The sequence below is a fragment of the Polypterus senegalus genome, chromosome 1 (assembly GCF_016835505.1).
Source record: "Polypterus senegalus isolate Bchr_013 chromosome 1, ASM1683550v1, whole genome shotgun sequence".
Classification (NCBI taxonomy): Eukaryota; Metazoa; Chordata; class Cladistia; order Polypteriformes; family Polypteridae; genus Polypterus; species Polypterus senegalus.
The window spans coordinates 35,996,822-36,022,786 of NC_053154.1; the positions used below are offsets into that span (position 1 = coordinate 35,996,822).

At 37.7% G+C, this 25,965-nt stretch overlaps 1 protein-coding gene across 1 annotated transcript in view; it reads left to right on the plus strand.

Annotated features, from left to right (window-relative positions):
* The window catches only part of mettl3 (methyltransferase like 3), a 36,857-nt gene extending 30,060 nt beyond the window's left edge, over nt 1–6,797 (plus strand). Inside the window, exons 10-11 of the mRNA XM_039746275.1 lie at nt 376–488; nt 6,612–6,797. Of these exons, the coding sequence (XP_039602209.1) occupies nt 376–488; nt 6,612–6,723 (225 nt within the window). The 3' untranslated portion in view covers nt 6,724–6,797. The remainder of the gene's footprint in view (nt 1–375; nt 489–6,611) is intronic.
* The last annotated feature ends 19,168 nt before the right edge of the window (nt 6,798–25,965 follow it).

The following is a 25,965-nucleotide window of genomic DNA, read 5'->3' on the forward strand; positions in this document are numbered from 1 at the left end:
TGGATTAAAAAGATTGAAAATATAGAGGGGCTGCACAGAGCTGTAATGGCTCCGGAATGCTAGAGGTTGTTGTGAAAAGACAAATTCAATTTGTTGGCCATGTGTTGCAAAAAGAAAAATTGGAGGAATTAGTATTGACCATACAGATAGATGGTAAACGGGCAGAGCGTCGTCCACGATTAACGTTTCTTAGCTTGCTACAAGTAACTGGAATGAACGCTGAACATATTGAGGAATCTCAAATACAGAAATGATAAAGAAGCCATAGCTGCTGCCCATGTTATGATTCTGGCACGGAACTTTGAATAAATGAAGTGCAAGACTAAATGTAATCTGAGCATCATCCTCAATTACAATGTTTTTTATATCTCATAGGTGCGCTCAACTAGCCACAAGCCTGATGAAATCTATGGTATAATAGAGCGTCTATCTCCTGGAACACGGAAAATAGAGTTATTTGGAAGACCACATAATTTGCAGCCCAACTGGTGAGAAACTTTAAAATACAGTTTTATTCAAAAATACCTGTTTAAAATAGTACTGGAATATACACTCTGATGATCTAAGTGACACGGGTAGCAAATATGGTAACATTTTTAAGTTTTTAATGTTTTACTTGTATATACACAGACAAGAAGTTTAGTTCAATTTGTTTAATATGGAGTGCAAGAGAGGTGAATCAACATGTAAACAAGACTGTCTTAAAAAAACTGTCTCTGCCGTGCAGTATGTCTCTGATACCTATGTACTACAAGTATTAACTTGTTTGTGGCACCTGATTTAAAATTACCTGTCCATACTTTATTACATTGACCAGCTAAATCAATCTTAAGTTCATTTCTGTACTAAATTAGTTAATATTTTCTAGATGAAATGTACATGCTTGTTCTCTCTCATTGCATTATAAATGTGCCTTATATATCTGTATACACTTACATTTCTGATAAATTAGTAGAAAGTCAAAAATTCATGAATGAACAGCTAGTTAATCTGCCGTTAAGTGTTTAAATAGAACTACTATGTTGTGATTCAGAACTAGTCTGTATTACTATGCAAATGCACAAACACCGCCATAAAGAGTAAATTATAATAGTTTATGGTCAGACCCATGTAAATTTTAAATGTTCCCTTGGGATAGTAGTACTGTTTCATTATCTGTAATTGGGATCAGTTCTTAGTAGTTTTCTGATATATATTATATTTGAATATTAGAGAAAGACAGATCTAATGCCCCTCTTACTCATACTGGTCCTGCCCTGACCCATTTAAATTTTGTTTTGCTTTTTTTCCTTCATATTTGAGATCTCGGGCATTTACAAATGCAGGTAAAAAAGATAATTTAGGGAAACATACTGGGAATGTACACATTTGATGCTTCATTCATTTTAAGATTGCTGGTTCAAATCCCGTAAATGCCAGAGGTGATTCCACTCCATTGAGCCCTTGAGCAAGCCCCTTAACTTGCAATTTGCTCTGTCCTGGGTATGATGTTAACCTGCATCCAGCCGTGAAAACAGGTCCCCCAACTTGCAAGGGAAAGTTTGGGTTCTGCTTTGACAAGAGATGGGTAAAACAATTTTGTTTTGCCTGAAATCAGAATTTTCTTTTGGTCTGGCCATTTATGATTACAGCAGGGATGGACAAATTACAAATGAATATGCTAGTCTGCTGGACTACCGGCTTTGCAAAGGGCAGAAGGTTACCTGCCACTTTTTAAAGCAGTATTTTCTTATAAAATTTTGTTGCCCTTGTGTACTTAGCACTTTTTAAATGTAAACACAATCAGTATCCAGGAAGAGAATATTTTTTGAAAATAGATGATTTTTAAAGATTATGTCATGCTGATGCATGGTCTTTTTCCAATGTCCACTAAAATATATTTTCTAAAATTTAACTAAATGCAGCATTAGTATTCTCAAATTTTGTTTACAGACCAAATTTAGAACCCGCCAATTATTTTCTCTGTCAAAAATATCATCAGTTTGAACATCAGGGTTTTTCAAAAGCGCAATATATCCTTTACAGCAGGGGTCTCAGTCACAGTCCTGGAGGGCCGCAGTGGCTACGGGTTTTCATTCCAGCCATTGTCCTAATTAGAACTCAGTCCTTGCTGATAATGAAAGTTTTTGTTTAACTCTATGCCTTGCTAGTGCCTTTATTCATCAAATACAAATTTTAGTCACTTTGTAGATCAGAGGTCCTCAATTACGGTCCTGGAGGTCTGCTTTTGGTTGCAGATTTTCACTTTAACCAGTTTCTTAATTAGAACCCTTTTAATTACTACTAAAGCAATACATTTTTAGGCTTAATTTTAGTTCTCTTGTCTGTTACCATTCAGAACCCTTAATTGCCTATTTTAGATTTTAGCAGCTGCTATTAAGTTTTCATTGTTGCCTGTTTTCTTAATCAGACTTTAGTTAATAATGAGATACTGATAACCAATAAACCAGCAGCTCTCCAGCTAACGTGCTTACCATGAAGTATCTGTTATAAAAAGTGAATGAGAGGGGAATTGGAAGGACCATTAAGTTTAAATATGATAACATGGACAATGTTCTCACAGAAGGAAACTCTACAGTGCAATTAATTGCTCTTGGATGAATGCAAGCATTAACAGGCTAAATAGTTCAATACTAAGTTTCATCATCAGCATAGACTGCTTTCTAATTAGGAAACTAGTTGGAATAAATACCTGCAGCTTCTGTGGCCCCCCAGAACTGTGATTGAAGACCCCTGCTTTATAGTGTCATACATCTTTAGATGACCACAGCCAGTGATCTGTGTATACAGCTACATTAAACTTGGTCAAGCTCAGACCATTAAGTGGGTCCTTATGTTAGTAAAGATGAGATTTATGTCTGTAAAGGCATATTCGTAGTTTGCAGTGAGGAATTGTCAAATGATTCGGCACAGGGATGTAGCACTCACTTGAGGATTAGCCCCAACCTATGCTAAAGTCATTACCTCATCATTAAAATTGGAAGGAAAAACCCGGAGGAATGATGAACAGGAAGAATAAAGACTAGTTTCTCAAAGATCAGTAGCTAAAAGCCTAAGTTCTTTGAACGAGTAGGCAGGAGAGTTCCGCCATGGGTTAAGTACTACATCAGCATTTTCTAGATCTTGCTGGCTGACTAGCATAGCAAACAGTCTAATGTTACTATGCTTTCTTACCTTTTGCCTGAAAAACAAAGGATCACTTTTATATGTGGATTTTTGGTGTTCTCTGCATACAACACGGTGCGGCAGTCAGCTACTTTGTTTAACATTCTCTGTATTTAATTAGCTGAAAAAGTTCCTCCAGTATTTGAAAATACCGCTCCTTTTAATTATGATTCCTTTCACTCATAACTGGTATTGAAGCACTAATGGTCCGTTTTTTTAAAAACACATAACAAAGTATGTGTTATTACCTTATTTTATTACCTTATTTATATTGCACCAACATTTGAAAATTTTGCCCTGATCATCATTGAGATGTTTCTGCAGCTTAATTGGAGTCCACCTGTGGTAAATTCAGTTGATTGCACATGATTTGGAAAGGCACACACCTGTCTATATAAGGTCCCACAGTTGACAGTTCATGTCAGAACACAAACCAAGCATGAAGTCAAAGGAATTGTCTCTAGACCTCCGAGACAGGATTGTTTTGAGGCACAAATTTGGGGAAGGTTACAGAAAAATTTCTGCTGCTTTGAAGGTCCCAATGAGCACAGTGGCCTCCATCATCCGTAAGTGGAAGTTCAAAACCACCAGGACTCTTCCTAGAGCCGGCCAGCCATCTAAACTGAGCGATCGGGGGAGAAGGGCCTTAGTCAGGGAGGTGACCAAGAACCCAATGGTCACTCTGTCAGAGCTCCAGAGGTCCTCTGTGGAGAGAGGAGAACCTTCCAGAAGGACAACCATCTCTACAGCAATCCACCAATCAGGCCTGCATGGTAGAGTGGACAGACAGAAGCCACTCCTTAGTAAAAGGCACATGGCAGCCTGCCTGGAGTTTACCAAAAGGCACCTGAAGGACTCTTAGACCATGAGAAACAAAGTTCTCTGGTATGATGAGACAAAAATTGAAATCTTTGGTGTGAATGCCAGGCGTCACGTTTGGAGCAAACCAGGCACCGCTCATCACCAGGCCAATACCATCCCTACAGTGAAGCATGGTGGTGGCAGCATCATGCTGTGGGGCTGTTTTTCACCGGCAGGAACTGGGAGACTAGTCAGGATAAAGGAAAAGATGACTGCAGCAATGTAGAGAGACATCCTGGATGAAAACCTGTTCCAGAGCGCTCTTGACCTCAGACTGGGGCGACGGTTCATCTTTCAGCAGGACAACGACCCTAAGCACACAGCCAAGATATCAAAGGAGTGGCTTCAGGACAACTCTGTGAATGTCCTTGAGTGGCCCAGCCAGAGCCCAGACTTGAATCCGATATACCATCTCTGGAGAGATCTTAAAATGGCTGTGCACCGACCAACCTGATGGAGCTTGAGAGGTGCTGCAAAGAGGAATGGGCGAAACTGGCCAAGGATAGGTGTGCCAAACTTGTGGCATCATATTCAAAAACACTTGAGGCTGTAATTGCTGCCAAAGGTGCATCGACAAAGTATTGAGCAAAGGCTGTGAATACTTCTGTACATGTGATTTCTCAGTTTTTTTATTTTTAATAAATTTGGAAAAACCTCAAGTAAACTTTTTTCACGTTGTCATTATGGGGTGTTGTGTGTAGAATTCTGAGGGAAAAAAATGAATTTAATCCATTTTGGAATAAGGCTGTAACATAACAAGATGTGGAAAAAGTGATGCGCTGTGAATACTTTCCGGATGCACTGTAAATGCATTTTGATTGTGGATTGCATGCGCACTTTTGCATTGCTGTCTGTGTGCAGGCTTCACACTCTTAAGTGTAAACAAGACAGTCTGGCATGCTATAAGCAGCTGACATCCACGTTAAGATCGTACTCGAAGAATTGGAAATTATTGCATGGACCAAAGGCGAAACATCTTGTAGTCTGTAGTTTGGTTGTCCTGATTAACATCTGGTCCCAGGTGTCCAAACTACCAGTTTGTCCATTCCTGTTACAGGTAAACCTAAAACATTTGTTGCTGTCCAAAATGTACACCTGTTTTACATTTGCTATGTAAAACTTGGTAAGATGGAGTTTGTTTTCTCCAGTTCATGCTTCACTTGATAGCTCATGTACTTGCAAGATAGCCAGCACAAACAAAATGATAAGATAGTATGAGTTCTTAAGCTTGAAGATATAAGTAATGAGTAAACTGCTTATGTTACAGCAGTGTTTTAAGTTAGAACACAGCTTTCTTAATTTGCCTCTACAAAAGGATGAAAAAAGGTGAAAATGTTGAGTAACATAAGGTTATTGTTTACTACCGTAATTCCCAAAATACTGCAAGAATTTGCTTTAATTATACTTGAATGCACACAAATACACATTGTCTCCAACTTAATAGTTACTGCATGCCTTTCCAAGTCCCAGGCAATTTGTATGTAAAATATAGTGTACTCTATAAACACAACTGTTATTTCACTTCAGTTCTCTGGCTATTACCACAAATTCTGTGTGTTTCAGCTCATTTCATGTTTTATTTTTTTAGTATGATGAACAAAGCATACTTTACATGATAACCATAACATATTTTAAAAGAAAACTACATTTAAAAATATATAACTTAAAATTAAAGCTTTGAAAAGTTTAAATCCTCTGTAGTCCTTGGGCATATAATATTTGGTAGCTGCCACATTTTCAGTTATTACAACCTCACGTCTTTTGTGTTATATTGTAACTGGTTTTCACATTTTGCAGTTTAATATTAGTCAGTTTTTCCCCATGAAATCACTCAAATGTTTGCAGATTAATTGGGCAACAATGATGTGTAGTAAACGTATTTTGTTGTCATTGATTCTTCATGGGATTCAAGTCAAAACTTGAACTGAGCCACTCCAGGAATTTCACCTTATTTTAAGCCATTCACAAGTAGCTTTGCCTTTGTGTTTCACATTATTGTCCTGTTTAAATAATGGCATGATAATGATGATGATGAGTATGCTAATAATTGCAAGAGCAAAGAAACTGATGGTTATCAGAGTGTAGATGATGGACGGGACACTTGCATCTAAACCAGCAATGACGGAATGGTCAACATTTTAAGAATACATACATATTAGCTTTCTCACCTTAACCCTTTATACGGTTATGCCTGGGCAACACCAGGTACTTCAGCTAGTTATTAAATAACATCATATATCATCACTGGGCAAGCATTCACAGATTTGTATTTAGTCCAATCAGTACTGTCCCTTAGCCATGCACAAGATGGGATGTTTCATAGTTGGAAAGTGAGGGTTCTGGGCTGGCCTACCGACTCCTTTAAACTCAAGTTTGAAAGTTGTCGTAATTAAATGAATAGAAACAATTAAATTGGTGTGTCTGTGAGGGCACATTTTAAGGTTAATCACTTTACAGGAGTGTATAAAAGTTGACAACTATTTAGATAGATGATACTTCTTGATCTGAAGGAATATGTAAATTGTAACCTTATAAACCATTTGGCTGTAATGATTGATGATGATTTGTGTTGTTTCTCTTTCTAGGGTGACCCTAGGGAATCAACTGGATGGCATCCATTTGCTAGACCCAGATGTGGTGGCCAGATTTAAGAAGCGTTACCCAGATGGTGTAATAACTAAACCCAAGAACATGTAGATGGTGGTTACAATTATAAACATTGTTTATTTTTTTAACTTTTTTTTTTTAACATAAAAACAACAGTGATGGACAATTTAATTTTTATTACCTATTTTTTAGAAAAATGATTTTTGTAATGTTTTATTTTTTATTAAATTGTGTACAGTTTCCTCTCATTTGTCTTTTTATGGATGGTTAAAAATTACATTTATGTTCTTCGTGAAGTTTATTGCCCAAAAAACCTTATCTGCCAAACTGAAATGCTGGAAGTGTTTAAAACAAGCACCACCATAACTGTACTGCATAATGAGTCCTCTTTTATTGCATGTCATGTGAGATTATAGGGATGTTATCCAGCTAGTCCTGTTTAGAAAAGGCCTCACATAGAACATTTAGCTGACTTTCTGATTAAAGTATCAGATCATCTTTCTAGGTATGGTTTGCAGGTAACAAATGTCATCTTTTAAACCCATTGTAGAATTAAAGACAATGCCAATGTTAAGTCCACATAGTTTGATTAGTAAAATGTTCTAAAATATGCCTTTCTCTCGAAACATTTTTTTTAAATCAGTTTAATGATTAATCTGTCCATTTGCCTTGGGTCACGCTTACAAAGAAATTGTTATCTTTCTGTATATACAGGGGTGGAAAAAATAAACGAAATACTTCAAATATATTAAGGATCTAATACAGATCTGGGCCCCCTCCTTTTTCAGAACAGCTCCAGTGCATCTTGTAATTCTTTCTCATATATATATATATATATATATATATATATATATATACATATATATATATATATATATATATATACTAACAAAATACCCACGCGGAGAAGTAGTGTGTTAAAGAAGTTATGAAAAGAAAAGGAAACATTTTGAAAATTAACGTAACATGATTGTCAATGTAATTGTTTTGTCACTGTTGTGAGTGATGAGTGTTGCTGTCATATATATATATATACTGTACATATCCATACATACATATATATATATATATATACACATATATATACATATATACACATATATATACATATATATATATATATATATATATATATATATATATATATATATATACACATATGTATATATACACATATATATATATACACACACACACACACATATACACATATATACACTCTTTGGGGTGCGAGCAACTGTTGCTGGGGGTGGCAGAATCCATCAAGGAAGAAAAATGAAAAACATTATTTGTACAAAATCTTAATTTATTTATCCATTCCTAAATAATTAAATGGGCAGGCTATTTCGTATCAGTGCAATACGCTGTTTGTTACGTGCAAGTCTGTGTGGATATTATGAACTATGGTATCTGTTCAAGTTCTATTTAAATTTTAAATAGAAGGAATTTTTATTTAGTCGACAGAAATATCTTTGGTAGGAATGTAAGTTAAATGTAGGCATCATTGCATAAATTTTTCTTCACCATACAAATGTAAAGAGTAAATACGCCTTACATTCCAACCAAAGATATTTGTGTCGACTAAATAGAACTTGAAAAGATATATTTTTTCGAATGTGATCGTGCAATTCAGATCGAGTTGACGGGCACCGACGCATCGAGCCCGCATGCTATTGTGGTTTCACCTGCGTGCCTCAATAAGTCACCCTCCCCTCGCTCTTACTTTTTTACCGTTCATCTAATGAATACACTGAGTATGGCTTTACCAAAACAATCATTGATGACGAATGAAGTATCCATTATTCATAAAGCTTCAATTGGTGATCTGTCTTTCTGCGTTAACCGCATATTTTTTCATACATCTCAAACCAAGGGGATGCGAGGGTAAAATGAATCGGGAAGCGCGCGTATATACTCAGTGCAACCCCTCTCGGGAATCGAACCTCGGCGCTAGAGTCGAAGCCTCTACCATTGTGCCACGGCGTGTGGTTTGTCTATTTGAGAGTATGTAGATCGTGGTATATATATATACATACATATATATATATATATATATATATACACCCGCGCTTCTCAGCGGAGAAGTAGTGTGTTAAAGAATTATGAAAAAGAAAAGGGAACATTTTAAAAATAACGTAACACGATTGTCAATATACAGTAATTGTTTTGTGAGTGTTGCTGTCATCAAGGATTTGATTATCATTTCTTTCAATCAGGTTCGTATTTGTAGGATGTGTTGTGTTCAAGTTACATTCCGTGTTTGTCAATCGTCGTAAAGATAACAGGTTTTATTCATCGATTCGTTTCTTACTGCATCAATAAACAGCTCGTCTTCCTCTTTAAGACGTGACACACTGCATGCACGGGTTTTTTTTTTTTACACTGTCTTCCTTTAGCGAGACATTGACTTTTTCCACCGTGTGCTTTGTTTCCGCAGTAGCTGCACTTATGAATATGATTGTATGTATCACACGTTTCATATTTTTTTGCTGCCTTCTCAATTGTATAATTCGTTTTTTGTTCAGCACTCTTTGGAACTGTTGCTTTTTGTCTGTGCACTGCGTCAGTTCATGTGAGGCACTTGGTGTGCATGCATCGAAGGTTCCCAGCTGTGCTGGTGCCATCTCGTGCGATGTCCACGGCTGTATTTAATGTTGGCTAAGACCCGGCACTTAAAAGTTTCTTTCGCAGTTTCGCTGAGTTTGTGCCAAACACCACCCTGACCATCTCATCTTCCTCTGCATAAGCACAGTCCTTCACCCGTGAATATTTAGCGCCAGTGTTTCTATTGGATTGCCGCTGACGGATGGCCTTATATGGGCATCGAGCAGAAGTCTATTATAGCATATGGACGAAAAAATAGGTTCCAGTTATTTCCATTACACGTAGAATTTCGAAATGAAACCTGCCCAACTTTTGTAAGTAAGCTGTAAGGAATGAGCCTGCCAAATTTCAGCCTTCTACCTACACGGGAAGTTGGAGAATTAGTGATGAGTCAGTCAGTCAGTCAGTCAGTCAGTGAGTCAGTCAGTCAGTCAGTGAGGGCTTTGCCTTTTATTAGTATAGATTTATATATATATATATATATATATATATATATATATATATATATATATATATAAAAAATAAATTCATATATAGATATTTATTCATATATATATATAGAGAGAGAGATAGATAGATAGGGATGCAAAAGTTTGGGCAACTTTGTTAATAGTCATTATTTTCCTGTATAAATCGTTGGTTGTTACGATAAAAAATGTCAGTTAAATATATCATATAGTAGACACACACAGTGATATTTGAGAAGTGAAATGAAGTTTATGGGATTTACAGAAAGTGTGCAATAATTGTTCAAACAAAATCAGGCAGGTGCATAAATTTAGGCACCACAAAAAAGAAATTTAATCAATAATTAGTAGATCCGCCTTTTGCAGAAATTACAGCCTCTAAACACTTCCTGTAGGTTCCATTGAGAGTCTGGATTGTGGTTGAAGGTATTTTGGACCATTCCTCTTTAAAAAACATCTCTAATTCATTCAGGTTTGATGGCTTCCGAGCATGGACAGCTCTCTTTAATTCACACCACAGATTTTCAATTATATTCAGGTCTGGGGACTGAGATGGCCATTCCAGAACGTTGTACTTGTTCCTCTGCATGAATGCCTTAGTGGATTTTGAGCAGTGTTTCGGGTCGTTGTCTTGTTGGAAGATCCAGCCCCGGCGCAGCTTCAGCTTTGTCACTGATTCCTGGACATTGGTCTCCAGAATCTGCTGATACTGAGTGGAATCCATGCGTCCCTCAACTTTGACAAGATTCCCAGTCCCTGCACTGGCCACACAGCCCCACAGCATGATGGAACCACCACCATATTTTACTGTAGGTAGCAGGTGTTTTTCTTGGAATGCTGTGTTCTTTTTCCTCCATGCATAACGCCCCTTGTTATGCCCAAATAACTCCATTTTAGTTTCATCAGTCCACAGCACCTTATTCCAAAATGAAGCTAGCTTGTCCAAATGTGCTTGAGCATACCTCAAGCGGCTCTGTTTGTGCTGTGGGCGAAGAAAAGGCTTCCTCTGCATCACTCTCGCATACAGCATCTCCTTGTGTAAAGTGCCGAATGGTTGAACGATGCACAGTGACTCCATCTGCTGCAAGATGATGTTGGAGGTCTTTGGTGCTGGTCTGTGGGTTGACTCTGACTGTTCTCACCATTCGTCACTTCTGTCTATCCGAAATCTTTCTTGGTCTGCCACTTCGAGCCTTAACTTGAACTGAGCCTGTGGTCTTCCATTTCCTCAATATATTCCTAACTGTGGAAACAGACATCTTAAATCTCTGGGACAGCTTTCTGTATCCTTCCCCTAAACCATGATGGTGAACCATCTTTGTCTTCAGGTCATTTGAGAGTTGTTTTGTGACCCCCATGTTGCTACTCTTCAGAGAACATTAAAGGAGGAGGGAAACTTACAATTGACCCCCTTAAATACTCTCTCTCATTATAGGATTCACCTGTGTATGTAGGTCAGGGGTCACTGAGCTTATCAAGTCAATCTGAGTCCCAATAATTAGTTCTAAAAGTTTTGGAATCAATAAAATAACAACGGTGCCCAAATTTATGCACCTGCCTGATTTTGTTTGAACAATTATTGCACACTTTCTGTAAATCTCATAAACTTCATTTCACTTCTCAAATATCACTGTGTGTGTCTCCTGTATGATATATTTAACTGACATTTTTTATCGTAACAACCAACGATTTATACAGGAAAATAATGACTATTAACAAGGTTGCCCAAACTTTTGCATCCCACTGTATATTCATATTCATATAAAGCTGGAAATTGCACCTTTTTAAGAAGGAAATCATGCAAACTGGAGAAAATCTATTTTGCACTTTGATCTTCCGATAAAAGTTTGATTTTTAAATTCAGTATTTGGAGAGGCTCTGGAAGGTGTGTGGGATCATTTTGTTGTTCATGAATCATTCTTTGATTAGTTTACTCATTCTTGTAGCGACATTATCATCCTGGAATAGTGAAGCATAATAAGGGGACAATGTTTGCAACTTCAGGTACACTAAGTCCTGAAAATACTGCCTTCTGTTTCTTGCCTTTTGTACAAAACGCAGGAAATCTACAGACCTGAGGAATTGGTTGGCTATACCACTATGGAGTACCACCCAACACATATTTAATAGTATGCAGCAGACAGTGTGGGAGAAGGTATCCTTTAACTTTAAACCTGTCCAGGTGTCGTAAATAAAGTGAAAGATTACTCATTAGACTATATTACCTTTTTTTCCTTTATTCAGGAGTCCAGATATTGTGCTCCTTACAAAAGCAAAAAGCATCCCCCTGAAGTAGTTGTAGTTTCTGAAAATGGGTGAAAGTGATTCAATGACTGTTATTCTGTGGCATTGATCAACTGTCCAGTAATTTATCCTTCAAATATCATAGATGAGCTTCAACTTCCATCCTCTGTTTCTAATTCATATATCCTTTCATTGTTTTTAAAACTATTCATTTTGACATACCATTGTGCAGTTTTTGTGGCTGATACACCTGCATTTTGGGCACTGCCTATCTGGCTTCTTTGGAACTTTGTTAGTCGTTTGAAATTGTTTTAAAAACTCTTACATCAATGTGCTAGTTTATCAGGCCACTTTTATAGCTGACGCATATTGGCAATCAGCATGACTCACTTTAGAAGATGCATTTGTGTTTGTGATTTTGTTACATCAAAGTAAAATTCCTTTTTCATGTTTCCATTATTTTATCTCTCCCCTGTACATACTTAAGAAAAATTAAATGTACTAAACCAACTTATGGTGCATAAAATTTTCATTTTTCCTACTTTGAACTTTCAAAGTTAAATTAGACTATATACAAAGATGCATTTGCCAGACATGGAAGAGGTTCAAATTCACGAAAGATGTTGAATCAGTAGTATGAAAGGCTGAAAGGCTATCTTCCTAACAAATAATACTTGTCCATGAAACATTAAGCTCTTCTCTTGAAAACATCATTAGTAGCAAGACAGCACAAACTAAACCCGTTCCAAGAACAATATGGGTCATAACATAAGCATTGATTTTTACAGAAATGTCTGTTTTGAGCGGCTGATTCAGACAAGAACATAAACTCGGTTCAAATTAATAAACTGGTAAATACAACAAACAGAGGAAATATAATCTCACAAATGAGACTGGATCTCCTCAATGCATCCCGTCAGTTTTTCAAGGTAAAAAGGCTGCTAAAAACTGACAGTTTCCTTGTTAGAAGATTATTGCAATTCTCTTCTCTATATAGAAACCATCTTGCATAAAATGCTGCAGTTCTTATAAACAAATACCAAATATAAATACTTTTGAGCTTACAAATTCTTTCCTCATCTGTTTTGTGTCATATCCATTTTATATCATCCTCCTTTCACTAGCATTAATTTTTCTAACAATCAAACAACTGAGTGTGCATGATTTATTGTATCTGGTATCTCAGTTACATGGCTACAGCTGTTGGTATCTCTATTATAAAATGCAATTCTGTACTCTTTTCAGATGCTTATTCCTTTTTATGATGCCACTCTCTCAATGTAGTTCTTGTGTCTGTTAATTTATATTTGTAAGTTTATTCAGCACTTGCATTTGTCCAAAAGGACTTGGAAATTATACATCTATTAAATCAAAAAAGAGTTGAGCCATAAAATTATTCATCTATAGATGTAGGTATATATTTTCCAGCAATGTACATAACCAACTAAATACAATTGTAGTGTAGGATTACAAAGCAATCAATTCCTTTATAATGAGATAATGAAAAATGCATAAAAGTAGAATAAATTATTTTAGAAGCAGAATACTAAAAGGTACAAAATCATATAACCACAGATGTTATATCATCCTTTTTCTTTTGAATCATGTATCTGAACATTTTAGAATAACCCCACTTTTTCTGTTCTCTCTGACTGTACATATTGAGATGGTTGGCTGCCAGCTGCTTCCAATTGGTCAGGTGTTTCCTGTTGGATTGATTGTGCACATAAATAGTAAATAAACTTTGAATGCATAGCATTGGAGTTATCCTTTACTTTTTCTTTTGATATCTGCTTTTGAAGTCAAGTCAGTTTAAACAAGCATAAATCCTATAGAACTTGTCTGGAAAAAAAGAAATTAATTGGATGCCGAAGAAAAGAATTCAATGAAAGCGCTGCAAAATTAACAAATTGAAATATTTTGCAAAAGAAAGAAGCCATGTGTGTGCCTCACAATCTGCAAGGACCAGATCAACCTTTCTGTCCAGTGCCCATAAAGCTATATAGAAACAATGCCAAGTAACTATCCAGCTGAGTTGTTTCAGCTCAACAGTGATTCGTGTACTCAAGGACACCAATGGAAGTTAAGGGAAAACACAATTAGGAAACCAGGACACACTTCTTTATGCAATCAGTTGTAGGAATCTGGAGCAAACTACCGAGTCATATAATTGAAGCAGAAACCTTGACAACCTTTAAGAAGTATCTGAATGAGATATTAGGACTTGGATATTATACAAACAGATGTCCTTTATGGATGAATAGTCTCCTCTCGTTTGCTAAGTTTCTTATATTCTTATGTACTGAAACTTCCAAATTAAGTTTTCACAACTTGGTGCTCACAGATAACGTTTGACTTCAGAATTATAAAAGCTATACCACAAAATGCAAAACCACCACCAAAATTAAAAGGCCAGACTACCTATAACTGAAACATAGAGGATGAGTCAGTACAGCTGTAGTGCAAAGTTTTATTGAGAAGTAAGATCATAAACCTTCAGCCAACTAAATGTGACAGAAAAACATGAAGTTGATACAAAGTATTCCACCTGATCTGTGAAAATTAGGGCAAGTAGTGTATTTGTGTCATGCTTTAGCCATTGTTGATGGTATAACTAATTATTATGGCATTATAATGACCTCAAAAGTGCACTGAAACATGTTCTTTTAATCAAGAAAAGTACGAAGTCCAACACTGACCAAGTTGGACAACTGATTCTAATTCAACTAAAGCCCTACAGCCCCTGGAATAAACCAGCAACTGAATATTGCTACAGCAAAGACTTGAAAAGCAAATGTTAATTGTTTGAGTATAGTAAAAAAAAACAATTTTGACTTCACTGTCCTAATAATTAGCTAAAGTACTTGCAGAACTTACAATAGTTTGTATTAAAAAATGACTAAGATGTATGTCATTATTTTCAGCTGAACACTGGATGGCACATTTATCTGAGACAAAAAAAAACATGATTTTTTTTTTGTGCTAAACAGTGAGATATATGCAGCTACTAGGTCCATTGTTGTATAGCTGAGGAGTAGAAACCAAACAACTGAAATCATCACGTCCATCACTGCTTCTCTGACATGTGAAATGTTGATAGCAGCAAGAAGCTGTTCCCAGGTGGCGCCACAGACAGACCCATGAGCATTCACACAATGCAGCAGTAAATAAAATTGTTCACAGACCTGACCTAAAATGACATTCTTTGCAAGCCAGAGGAAAAACTGTCATTTTTCTTGGTTTTGTTACTCTTCCACATAAAATCATACATCATCAGAACTACATCACAAAGCTGAACAGAGGTTGCTTTAATGCAAACACTATAATTACTGCAATGTGCTTCTACTTAATATTAACCAAAAAGGTTGACTGCCTCCATGTATTTTGTAGCTGAATGTATACACAGTGCCTTGCAAAAAACACCCAGACACATTTTTCTCCAGATATTTTCAGTCCAGACACACATGTTCATATTGAGAATTTTTACAGACACAAACATTTTTTAACTCACTTTTTTCATTACAGGTTTGAGGAGAACAAGATTTTTAACAAAGCAGTAAAAGGAGAGAGTATAAAAAAAAACCCTGAAAGGGAATCCAACTTGACACTGGACATCCTTAGGCACACACCCAAATTCATTGCACCAATTTAAAATTGTCTTTTTTTTTTATCTCACACACGCATATTTTTGGGATGATGAGTTAAAGCAGGCTACACAGGGAAAACCTATGCAGACATACACTGTGACCAAGTTGGAAACAGAACCCCAAAAGTCTATAGAACTACTACGTAAATGACTGCCCCATTTAAAGAAATGTCAGCATCATTTTTATTACTAATCTTTAATTAGTCAAATAAATGAGCAGAACATTGTAATAAATAGAAACTAGCCTGAGAAGGGACATAGAAAAAGATTGTTTCTCAATCCAGAACGCTACACAAAAACAGGAAGTACTAGCCACAAGGGGAGTCTTTACCAGTCAAGCAGAGAAAACAAGGCAAAAAAAGATTTCCAACTAAGGGCAAAGAATAGTTCAAGATGATTCCAGCATGAGGCTAACAGCAGTGTTGCTGCCAGAAAAGCCAACATTATAAGCCCCCACTACAGAGAAGAAAAAATAAAGTGGAAAAGTCCAGCAACGCCTTGGGACAGAACTATAGAGTAAAATATTAAAGAGTGAGAGAACCCACAACCTAAGACTAAAGAGATGCCATGGAGAGCAGTCCCAGAACATGTGGAGAAACGTTCTAAGAGTGTTCAGGGTCCAAAAGTGGCAAATGGGCAAGGAGGTCACAGTTGATTTACAAAGTTTAAACAATGTGCTGGTGGTCAGGATATTTTGAAGATTTTTTTTTTTAATGCTTTGGAAAATGTAGTTGCAGCATTGCTGGAATAAAAAAGAATTTAAGATCTTGACCTGAGGGACTGGAATGTCTTCATCCTCTATCCCCAACCCCATCACCAAAGACATCTCAGGAATGGGAAAAGAGCATCATTAAAAGCAGTGTTGTAAAATAATATAGTAGTTATACCATCTCAGAGATGCTTCCAAACATTTTTAACACTTTAACAAAGCGTTTACAACAGAAACAATGAGTCCAACCATATTGGCAAGTGCTTTAATCCTATCTGAAAGAAATGGGAGAGTTGAAAGAGAAGAGAGGGCAGTGCAAATATTTTGTGTTAAAAGCCATGATGTGATATGTGGATAAATTGATTCTTCTCCAGATCATTCTGAGGGTGAATGCCTAGTTGTACAATTCCATGTCCAGATGAAATCTCTCTATTTGACCTTGAGCGAAACAATGTTGTATCTGAGTGGCAGGTGTTTCCCATTGTATAAGAATGAGGATATCAAAGATCCAACCAACTGCGTTCATGATATCTCAGATCTCACACATCAATTAATATCTGGCAGAGGTGCTTCTGCCTGCAATAGAACTGGAAATTTTATTAGCCAAGTTTCTCCAGGGTTTGCACTTTGACAGTAATTTGCACTTGAACTGAGTTAAGGATAGAACTTTGACTTGTCCACTCAAACACAATCATCCTTCATAATCTCTATATAATCTTTATTGCTTAGGTTCTGTAGTTTGGATCATTGTACTGCTGGAAGGTGAATTTTTACTACAGCTTCAGTTTTAGTGACCAAAATGCAAGTTTTGTTTGGAGTATAGTATGAGTTTTGATAAGTCCTTAAAGATATGACAAATTTTGCAGGCTCTGCTGATATTGCTACCGCTATGCTACATTGAAGAGAAGGGGTCTGAAGGACCTCTGACAATATCAGGTTTATGCAGTATAATGTGCTTTATATTTTGCCTTAAAGCATTTGTTTTAGTGTCATCTGACCACCACACACTTTTTTGTTTTCTTCTCTTCCTGACAAACATAAATTGATTTTTTTTAAGCAATGGCTTCTCTCTTGTTATCTTTTTCAAAGATGTTAGTGGACTCATGGTGGCATTCCTGCTGATCATACAATTTGAGAGGGACAGCCTTTTCATACTTGAGTCTGTTTGCTAGGATATTACTCTTTGCAGTGGACAGAGCTAGAATCTTAAGCCAATCAGGGGCGGCCTTAGGCATGTGCAAACTGTGCACCTGCACAGAGCCGCCAAATCCCAGGGGCCGCCACGCCAATATATATTGAATATAAAACAGAAAGAGAAAATAATGACACAGCTGAAGCGAAGCTAGTGCAAGTGGGCGAGTCGTCTTACAAGTTCATGCTTCACCTAGTTTTAATAAAGTATTAGTGTTAGCGCAATAGTCATAGTGAATATCTGGTTGGATAGGGGATACCCATTCTAAGCTAAATGAAGAGATTTCGAGTACACAAATCTGGTTATTCGAAACGAAAGAGAAAGGCGGCTCAGGAGGCTTTCATTGCGTCACAGGAAGGAGCAATCCTGAACTTTATTATAAGTTAAACGCTTGTGTCATGAGCACGAGGCGGCTATGAAGTGTCCGCAACAGATGTGGCCATCCGCCATGCATAAGATACCATATTGACATTGGCGGGCAAAGGGGCCACCGATTCTTTCTCTGCCCAGGGCCGCCCCTGAGCCAGTGTCACATTACTTGACTTTTTTGTTATAGGGCATGTCAGATTTCTCGTTCAAAATCACTGATGATGATGCTGCACCATGTCAAATGATGTGAATGAAAATCCATAGGCATGTCTACTTTACCTAACCAGGTTACAACTTTCCATCACAGTCGTACTTGCCCTTTTTTCTAACAGCCAATAGCATGCTGCCTAGCTAAGCCAGCTCTTTGCAAAGGGTCAACAGCTGCAACAAATACAGCAGCACCTTTGCCTTTTTCTCCTTTTCTCCATTGTGCTATGGTACTTAAATCCTGACATATCAGACAGACAAGCCTACCTTCTGGTTGTGAGGCCCAAAGGCCCACTGCTGCGAGATGGAGCCTACGCTGTACAAAGGGTTAACAGCTGCGTTGAGCTAGCCACAGCCTTTTTTCCATTCTGTTTTAATACGTAAAACATGAGACACCAGAAAAACGAAATTCTCTTCTGTTTGCGAGGTTCAAACCATGCATGTTCCTTATTTCTTGTGGCTACATTCTATGCACTGAAATTCTGGATTAGTATTCATTTGTTGTCAGCTTTCCTGTGTATGCAGCCCGCACCTCCAATTAAAGAGAAAATCAAATTTGTTTGGTTTTATCCTGGCCAGTTACAAACTAGTTGGTCTCAGTCATACTGTCTGGTTAACATTATGTAAACTAAAGCTACCACTGAAAATCATTGAAAAAGTCTTGTGATAACATGGACTTAAGAGTTAAGTTTCTAGTCCAGAGGAGAGGGAAAAAAAACAAGTACAAGGTGACAGAATGAGATTAGACCAGGACAAGTGTATCTCCGGTAACCGATCTTACAGTGCTGCCAAGTTTGGATGAATAGAAACACTGCATGTTAAAAAATGGTGTGGAAGGAAAATCTATGGCTTCCCAAGTCATTATGTGGGAAAAATTATTCCAAAGAGAAGTTTTATCTGTCATTTTTACTCAATGGTGTACGCAGGCAGCCTTGGGTGCCTGGTCCTTTAGAGAAATATCAGGGCTTAGGAATGCAGTAACAGAAATTAAAGCCCTACATCCACTCTGGATCTTGTATATCCATGTCGAATGGAATGACTCCCCCCACTTCCAGACCTACCAGTTACATCCAAGCACCCCACTTCTCACTTCTGTTTCAATACCCTTTATATTCTCGTTTTTTTATTTCAACTATTGCCACTTCCTCCAACCAATTACAATACGTCTCTGCCTAAAATACTCTTTGCAACTTTACACCTAATGTCTTACATGTGGTGACTTAAAATCCCCTTACTGTATATGGGTGGGTGTTGAATTGAATTTAGTTTTGTTAAGTTTGACTTGATTGTATGGAATGTTACATGCTTTTAATAAATTAAAAAAAAAGTAAAAAAAAAAACCTTGCTGGGTCACTTTGTGTATTGTTTATGATGCAGGAGCAAAAGGGTACAATTCACCCTAGCATCTCCTAATGCCTCTGAATCCTTGACCCTCCATTTGCCTTTAAACTGCTGATCATCACCTCCCACAAAAAAACGATGTTTCCATTGCTACCGATATTTCCTGATCTCTCCACCCTTATTCCTTCTCTTTCAGAACAGAGTATCAGACATTCCTGGCATCTAATGGATCATTTGCTCATTAGAGCTGTTCAATTTTGAAATAAATATCCAATTGTAATATTTATTGTGATTTAAATTACTTTTTGTTTTTCTTTTCCTATGCTAAAAGTATTAGATGAAAGGATGCTGTTGATGCACCTGTTTACTTAAACAACACTCTTGCATAGCTGGGGCAGCATGGTGGCACAGTGGTAGTGCCATTGTCTTGCAGTAAGGAGACCGGGTTTGCTCCCTGCATAAAGTTTGTATGTACTCCCTGTATCTGCATGGGTTTTCCCTGGGTTCTCTAGTTTACTCCCATTGTCCAAAAATATGCAGGTTAGGTGTGTTGATGACACTAAATTGGCCTATATGTGTGTATTCACTCTGTGCTACACTGGCACGCCCTGTACTGGGTTTGTTCCTGTCTTGTGCTTTATGCTAGCTGGAACAGGTTCCAGCACCCTGCGTGACATTGGTCTGGATTAAGGGGGGGTTAGACAATGACATGACATACACAGGGTTTTCAGCTTTCTAGCAGCCTCTGCTTTTTTATTCTAACGAAGTAAATCTTCTCTGTTACAGTTAATGCAGTAATAATAAGATATGGTGGCACCTTTTGCTTTTATTCCAGTAGTAAGAGTGAGAAGTCAGTCTCCTTTTCCCATCTTTACAATAAAAGGCTTACTGAAAACCTGGAGCCCCAGAATCAGAAAGCAGCAACTCACACAGATACACTAAAGGGAACTCCCCTCACTTACCTGGGCGAGTGGGCCTCTGCCTTCTTAACCGCAACTCTGAGGATGTCATATTGCACAGTGGTCTTGCTATCTCTCTCGTTTTTCAGCCTCACTACCCCCTCACTACAAGTAAGTCTCTGTTTACTTAGCAACCCTGGATGTTGCCATAGTTATCCCACTATTCTTTTCAGAAGATTCAAGCTCACTAAAATTAAGACAGTGACTTCCATGCTGGTGATCTTATTTTTTGTGAATGCCCTGGAAGTAATTTCTCTGTGGCAAATGAAAACAGAAAAGGTCACTAGGTCTAGCAGAAGGTAGGAATTCCCTCAGATTCACAGGTGGTAGCAAGGGGAGCCTGCAATCAGCATATGGGTCCTAAATGCATATTATGGTGGACAAGCAGCATGGGGAGTCAGTATAGTTGTCCGGCCTTTTAATAAATAATGAGGGCTCAGGTCTGACAAAGGGAGTTCTGAGGAGACAACCAAGGATTTTCAGAGGCTGTTCTTGATCATCCTGGGTTCGCTTCTCGGGTCCTCCCTGCGTGGAGTTTGCATGTTCTCCCCGTGTCTGCGTGGGTTTCCTCCGGGCGCTCCGGTTTCCTCCCACAGTCCAAAGATATGCAGGTTAGGTGGATTGGAGATTCTAAATTGGCCCTAGTGTGTGTTTGTGTGTGTCCTGCGGTGGGTTGGCACCCTGCCCAGGATTGGTTCCTGCCTTGTGCCCTATGTTGGGATTGGCTCCAGCAGACCCCCGTGACCCTGTGTTCGGATTCAGCGGGTTGGAGAATGGATGGATGGATGTTCTTGATCATAGTACTGTGTTTGACATTGGTATGATATTCTTACTGTACAATGCTTTATTTGCTTTATGTTAGACACAATGAGACCTATGCCATCCAAAATGTTCTTTGGAGTTTTTTTTTTAGAATTATTTGTGAAGTCATAGATATTTTACAGTGTAAATAATTTTCACAGGCTGGACACTCCTGGAAATATTCACATATACTGTTTCATGTGTTTTCTTTTTGCAGATAATGACTCTCACTGTACTTCAGTTTAGTAACAAAACTTTAGAAATGGCTTTGTAGCTTTTTCCAGACTTATGTCAACATTTTTTCTGATCTCTTTTCTCTTGTTGAATCTGTGTGCATGATCTTGACTCTCATGATAAGGGTCAAATTAAGTTAGGCTTATGTTGAGTAGGGCTCAGTACAATCTAGCCTGACAGTGTTCAGTCAAATAACTCTAATTATCACTATAACTGGGTTGGTTTCACTAGAAAGCAATTACAAAGATAAGTCTTTTAATCAGATGAATGAAATAAGTAAAAAAAAGTAAAAGTGTATCTGGTGCTTTGTATGTAGTATTAGATTTGGGCTGCAGACTTATAAACATTTAGCAACAAAAATGTTTAGTAGCTGAAGATATCAGAAAGATGGCAAATATTATTTCCCTCATAACTTAAAATACTATGAAAAAGTATTTTCCTCCGTCTTGATATCATCTATTTTGGATATATGCCACAAGGAATGGCTTCAAATCTTTAGTTGAAATGTAATTTTAGACAAAAGGAATCAGAATAAACATATAACACCAGTTATAAATTACTACTTAATATATTTAAGTAATAATATTATGCAACACCTGCACTACCCATGTGTATAGTTAATTCCCCCCTTAGCTACTCACTCAAACAGCTCAATAAAGTTAATTAATAATTAGACTCAGTTGACTGAATACAGCCAGACCTGATTGCAGCCAGCCCTGGTAATCTAAACCTCACCATAAGGATAAGGATTCTAAAAGAACACTATGTATTGATCAAGGTAAATTCCAGAAGAGATGAGAAAATAAAGTTGTAAAAACGTACCAATTATGAAATATTTACAAAGCTATTTCTAAGGCTTCTTGTCAAAATGGAGAACATGTGGAACAGTGGTGAACCTTCCTAAAGAAAGGCCAGCCTGCCAAAATTACCCCAAGTGCACAGTGACAACTTATTTGAAGAAGTCACAGAGGATTTCAAAAGAATATCCAAAGAACTGCAAGTCTCAGCTAAGGTTCCTGACACTACTGAGCAAGGATGTCTAACTTCAGCACTTATTAGGGCAAAGCCCCTCCTCTCTGATAATGCTGCCCGTTTAAGATAAGTATTAGATGGAAAAGTATCCCCCAATGGAGTTCTAGTGGTGTTGACAAGTATCGTAGTATTCAGAACGCAAAAAGGGAAGTTGAAGGACTGGGCTCTCAAAGAGCGGGGGCTGGAAGGGGTGGGGGCTCTCAGAGATCAGGGGCTAAAGCCCCAGAAGCATACCTCCACATGACACCACTGAGACTGTGTAAAATGAGAACATACTAATGTGGAAACCTCTTTTATCCTAGAGTAACATCAGTGCTAATCTCATATTTGCAAAGAAACACCCGGATGATCCTAAAGCATTTTGGAATAATGGTCTATGGACAGACAAATCAAAAGTTGAGCTTCATGGATGGCACAGTTCCCACTATGTCTAGCATAATATAGCATACGAGAGTATGAAGATCATCTATACTAATAAAAGGCAAAGCCCTCACTGACTGACTGACTCACTGACTGACTGACTGACTGACTGACTCATCACTAATTCTCCAACTTCCCGTGTAGGTAGAAGGCTGAAATTTGGCAGGCTCATTCCTTACAGCTTCCTTACAAAAGTTGGGCAGGTTTCATTTTGAAATTCGACGCATAATGGTCATAAACTAGAAGCTATTTTTCTCCATTTACTGTAATGGAGTTGAGCTCGAAAGCCGTGGGGGGCGGAGTTTCATGTGACATCATCACGCCTCCCACGTAATCACGCATTACGTAAAAAACCAGGAAGAGCTACAAAAAGCGCTGCAGAAAACATGCATTATATAATTAAGAAGGCAGCGAGTGACATATAAAACCATATTCAGCGGCTCACGTAAACTGACGCAGTGCGCAGACAAAAAGCAACAGTTCCAAAGAGTGCTGAACAAAAACCGAATTACACTGCTACGCTCAAATAGACAAACCACACGCCGTGGCGCTAATAGTACAGCCTCGCCTCTAGCACCGACGTCTGAGGCTCGATTCCCGAGAGGGGATGCACTAAGTATGTACGCGCGCTTCTCGATTCATTTTAGCCTCGCATCCCCTTGGTTTGAGACGATGAAAAATATGCGGTTAACGCAGAAAGACAGATCACCAATTGAAGCTTCATGAATAATGGATACTTTATTCGCGATCAATGATTGTTTTCGTAAAGCCATACTCAGTGTATTCATTAGATGAACGGTAAAAAAGTAAGAGCGAGGGGAGGATAACTTATTGAGGCATGCAGGCAAAACCACAATAGCACGCGGGCTCGATGTACTGTAGTGCGCTCAACTCGATCTGAATTGCGATCACATTGAAAAAATATTTCTTTTCAAGTTCTATTTAGTCCATATGTGTCAAACTCAAGGCCCAGGGCCACATCCGCCCGGCGTAATTATATCCGCCCCGAGATCATTTTATATACTGTATTATTGTTATTAATGGCCCGGGGATATGAAGCGCTGGTAACACAATAAACTACAGATCCCATAATGCAGCGCTTCAGCTGCCTTGCCAACACTTACGCGTTAATCAAGTCTAGCTTATGATGCTGCAAGTTATTGCGAAGCTAGCCCACACGATGCCAAAGAGAAAAGGTGATTCTGAACATAGAGCCTTTAAAACCGATGGGAGGCTGAGTATATGTTTACTGACATTGCCGGTAAACCCGTGTGTCTCATTTGTGGAGCTAATGTGGCTGTAATTACAGAATTTAATCTAAGACGGCACTATGAGACAAAACATCAAGATAACCTGAAAGACCTGAATGCAATGCACAAGATACAGAAAGCAGAAGAGTTAAAGAAGAATCTGACACTTCAGCAGACGTTTTACCTGCAAAATCACAAAGTGATTTCAAGTGAAGCTACTTTTATGGGAGACACAAATGCACCAGTGCAACTTGCCCCACTTTCCCTGTTGCCAAGTAATGTTGAACCAAGTCGACACAACGGTGTTCCCAAATACGCACTTTGCTGATAAACTGAGCGCACAGCGCACTGAGTTCGCACGGCGCTTTGGTGACTTTGAAGAACAAAAAAAGAATTTTGAGTTGTTTCGCAACCCATTTGCCGTCGATGTGGAAACTGCACCTGTGCAGATTCAGATGGAGGTGATTGAGCTGCAGTGTAATGGCACACTGAAGGCAAAGTACGATACTGCACGGCCGCACAGTTTATTCACTCCATTCCGCACAAATGCTCCAGCTCCGTCTACATGGCTCGAACCTTGTGCATGTTTGGTACCACATATCTGTGTGAGAAGCTCTTCTCAGTGATGAAGACTAACAAAACAGCACACAGGAGTCGCCTCACTGATGAGCACCTGCAGTCCATCCTGAGAATCTCCACAACACAGAACCTCACACCAAACATAAACGAACTTGTTGCCAAAAAAAGATGCCAGCGTCCAGCTCTGATAAAATGACATATGAGCAAAGACAACTGAATGATTTGATTTGTTATTGCTGAAAAGAACAAATTTTATTTATATTTCCAGGTTTTGTTATGCACCATGTTCATATTTGAATTTGTATAATTTTGACAGGATATATTTTTATGGAGAGCAAAATCTTTTGGGATATTTAAAATTTAAGTTTATTTTTATATAAAATTACATAAGAGTAAAGAAATTTGAATGTTTGTTCTTTTAACGTTTACTTTATTTCTAACTTGTATAATTTAGACAGGATATATTTTTATGGAGAGCAAAATATTATGAGTTATTTAAGGTTTGAGTTGATTTATTCCGGAATAATATTCTGTCGACTAAATAAAAATTCCTTCTATTTAAAATTTAAATAGAACTTGAACAGAAGCGATAGTTCATAATATCCACGCAGACTTGCACGTAAGAGCGGGAGTCATCCATTTTAACAAGCAGCGTATTGCACTGATACGAAATAGCCTGCCCATTTAATTATTTAGGAATGGATAAATAAATTAAGATTTTGTACAAATAATGTTTTTCATTTTTCTTCCTTCATGGATTCTGGCACCCCCAGCAACAGTTGCTCGCACCCTAAAGACTGTATATATGTGTGTGTATATATATATATATATGTGTGTGTGTGTGTGTGTGTATATGTATATATGTAGATATGTATGTATATATATATATGTGTGTGTGTGTATATATGTGTGTGTGTATATATATATGTGTATATATTTATATGTATATATGTATGGATATGTATATATATATGTTTATATGTGTGTGTGTGTATATATATATATATATATATATGACAGAAACACTCATAACAGTGACAAAACAATTACATTGACAATCATGTTACATTATTTTCAAAATGTTTCCTTTTCTTTTTCATTACTTCTTTAACACACTACTTGTCCGCTGCGAAGCGCGGGTATTTTGCTAGTTCATACAATAAAACATGGAGATGGTAATGTGATGGTGAGGGGATACTTTTCTGCTTCACAACTTGGACGATTTGCAAAACCATGAATTCTGCATTTTACTCAGAGCTTGAAGTAGGCCGGCACACA